General features: G+C 49.4%; 1 protein-coding gene across 1 annotated transcript in view; it reads left to right on the plus strand.

Annotated features, from left to right (window-relative positions):
- Positions 1-531, plus strand: part of TOR1B (torsin family 1, member B (torsin B)) — a 10,276-nt gene extending 9,745 nt beyond the window's left edge. Inside the window, exon 5 of the mRNA XM_015411714.1 lies at positions 284-531. Coding sequence (XP_015267200.1) covers positions 284-525 — 242 coding nt within the window. The 3' untranslated portion in view covers positions 526-531. The remainder of the gene's footprint in view (positions 1-283) is intronic.
- Positions 532-3,179: the final 2,648 nt, after the last annotated feature.

Here is a 3,179-nt window from a genome sequence, read left to right on the forward strand (position 1 = left end):
GGTTTGATTCCCCACTCCTCCACTTGCACCTGCTGATGTGACCTTGGGTCAGTCACAGGCTCTGGCACAGCTGTCCTTGAAAAAGAGCAGTTTGTGTCAGAGCTCTCTCAGCCCCACCCACCTCACAGGGTGTCTGTTGTGGGGAGGGGAAGGGAAAGGAGTTTGTAAGCCGCTCTGAGACTCCAAGTGAAGGGCGGGGTATGAATCCAATCTCTTCTTCTTCTTCTTCTAGGAGAGTAGTTCTTTCCAGCCTCTTGTTAATTATTCCCCTGACTTCGCGCAGGTGGCCTGTGGCACAGCAGCCTGATCGACCGAAACCTCATAGACTACTTCATCCCCTTCCTTCCTCTGGAGTACAAACACGTGAAAATGTGCATCCGGGCAGAGATCCAGTCCCGCGGCAACCAAATAGACGAGACCGTCGTCCAGGAGGTGGCCGACGAGATGACATTCTTCCCGAAAGAGGAGCGGATCTACTCTGTCAAAGGCTGCAAGACAGTCCAGACCAAGTTGGACTTCTATTGAGGTTTTTTTTAAAACAACAACACTAAACTGGGAAGTGGAGGACGCTAAACATTTTGACCTTCCTGCCACCTCTACTTTTCCGATGCCCCTTTTTTTGGAGTCAGGAGGGCGGGAAACAAGTCCGTGGGTGTGCACTTTTTAATGCTTTGTGGCGTGCAACGTGTTTTCAGGGAGCGGCTGGGTTTTTGTGGTCCAGCCCGGTCTCTTCCTTTCCGACTGCGCTGCCATCAGAGGGTTGCCTTCTTAAGATTACGTAGAGACACCTTGAGAAGCAGGATGTGCCACTAGGACACGGTGGGTGGAGCGCTGTGAGGTAACGGCTGAAATGGCGCCTCATCTCCCGATCCCTCTGGGCGGCAAAGCAAAAAGGGAACGTTACAGAATTCTGTAATGTGACGTCTGTTACACACACATCCCTTCCGTCTCAGTTCAGGAATTTCCACTAGTAGAGACCACTGGGAAGCTGAGTGCCTTCAAGTCTGTGATAATCATATAGATTGCCCAAGAAGCTGGTGGCCTGAAGGATATTGTAGAGGCCTCTGATTCTCTGTGATCAGCTTGCAGCCATCTCCCTGTGGACGGAAGAGCTGTTTCTCTGCTCATAGGACTCTAAGCCAGGCCACCTTCTGCCATGACAAAATGAGCTCAGGGGAAAGTGGTTAGTGAATGACGGAAGTCGTTCTCTTCCCCCTTCGATCGGGACAATCTTTCTCCTCCTTAGAACAAGGCCCGAGGAGACTTCTGTGTGGTTGCCCATGGCGTTCTGTGCCCTTTGTAGAGCTGGGGAAATAATTGGACTGTTACACCTTCACTCGGTTTTGTGCGCTTCAGCACCACAAGAACGAGGATTTCATTCCCAGTCTTGCTGTTACTGCTTAACCCCTCTTTGGCCTGTGTGCAACACCACAGTTAAGAAACACCTAAGTGCCCTTAAGTTGTCTTATGAGAAGGTGGAGCTTTCTGTTTTTCCCATCCTACCATTCCAGCCCCTGATATTTTGTTCCAGGGGGAGCGTGGACCCTCAGGGAGAGCACAGGGGCAGAGAGCGTACCCCTTTGAAGAACACCCGGATTTCTTTACGTTTTCTGGTGGGATACAAACCCAAAAGGCCAGTGCTTGTTCAACTGCAGGAGGACCGAACTGTTCCTTCTGAGACAAGGAGCTTCTAGGCTTAGGAATGGCACCCAGTCCATGCAACATGGTCCTTCACACCTTTTTATGGAATTAATTTTAAGTAGCTTATTTTCAAAAATGCGGGGTTTTTTACCTTGATCCCCAGAATGAAGTCATTAGGGATTACATAGTATATTTTTAAAAGTAAGTTGGAGGGAAATGGAAAAGCTTTCTCAGGAGTGACTGTTTCATCCCCCCCCCCCTCTATTTTTAAAGCCACTTGGAAAAGCATTATTTTTTTAGATGTAACCAGCAAATATCTTCCTGGTGGGTGGGAACTGGGAGGGACGTTCAGGGCAGCCCTAAATCACTGGCGGCCTGGTTCCCGAGAAGACCTCTTTCACACATGCAGAATGAGGTGGTAAAGGTTGTGGGGAGGGGGGAGCCACATTTCTGCACGATCCCTGTCTTTTTAAGAACTTCATGCAGCCTGCAAAGAGGCAGGCAAATGCAGCAAGCAAAAGAGAAATGATGTAGTCTTTCCGGCCGGCAGGCTAGTTTTTCGGAGATTTAATGCGAAGGAGCACTCCCAAGTTGGAATCTGCCGTCTGGCTCAGTCCGTTCTGCCCATCGTGAGCATCTCTCACGTCATTCTCATGCATGTGTGAATCAGGCCTAAGTCGTCTTAAACATCAGATTGAATTTTACAGCCATATCCTATGATGGAGAGAAGACAGGTGATTCTAGCAAAACCAAGTCCTTTTGTCCTTTTGTGGAAGCACATCTCTCTAGGCTGGTTATTCTCTGCAGCAGCAGCAGCAGCAGCATTCCTGTCTCCCCGGCCCTCTGTAAGAATTTAGGCAGCGGCAGCTGGCTGGTGAAGGGCCGAGTCTTCCAACCTTCTTGTACCTTTGAAGTTGTCACAAGGGCTTGGTAGGAGCCGCTGCAACTCCCTCGTCCCTGCCTGGCTCAGCACTGGTGTGCCTGCAAGCTGGCTGAGGCCAGAAAGCACCTTGACTCAGGTTTGTAATGTCATCCCCCCCCCCCCCCCGCCGCCTTTGGGAGCTGCCAGCAGCATGCTCAGCATCCCTCAAAATTCTGTGGCTGCTTACTCTTCTGACTGCACAAATGCACACAAGTGGAGAAGCATAAAAGGGGCCCTTTGCCTTTTCACTGTGCGGGAGCAGAATTGTAAGAAATGCTCCAGAGAATAACCATCAACCTCTCAGTGGTGCAGGTTCCTTGCACTGAGACAACATGTGATGTTGTATGAGAAAGGATAATAATTTACCAAAAGAGTCTATCGGGAGTGCCATGTTTGCAGTGGAACTAAAAAATGCTTTGGAGTTACTTCATTAACTAAATGTGTTTTTTTAAAAAAATGCATTTTAAATACTCCATATTGTGTTACCTAAGTCTGTCATATGTGAATCCTATAGCTGACATTGGCAGCACCATAGATCATTATAGCTGCTCACGCTGATGCATTAAATCTTGGCGGTTGCTTCCTGCTTCTGTGCCCCCGCACCCCCCCCCCCCCA

Source organism: Gekko japonicus, unplaced genomic scaffold (genome assembly GCF_001447785.1).
Source record: "Gekko japonicus isolate JY-2015 unplaced genomic scaffold, Gekko_japonicus_V1.1 scaffold463, whole genome shotgun sequence".
In the NCBI taxonomy this organism is placed as follows: domain Eukaryota; kingdom Metazoa; phylum Chordata; class Lepidosauria; order Squamata; family Gekkonidae; genus Gekko; species Gekko japonicus.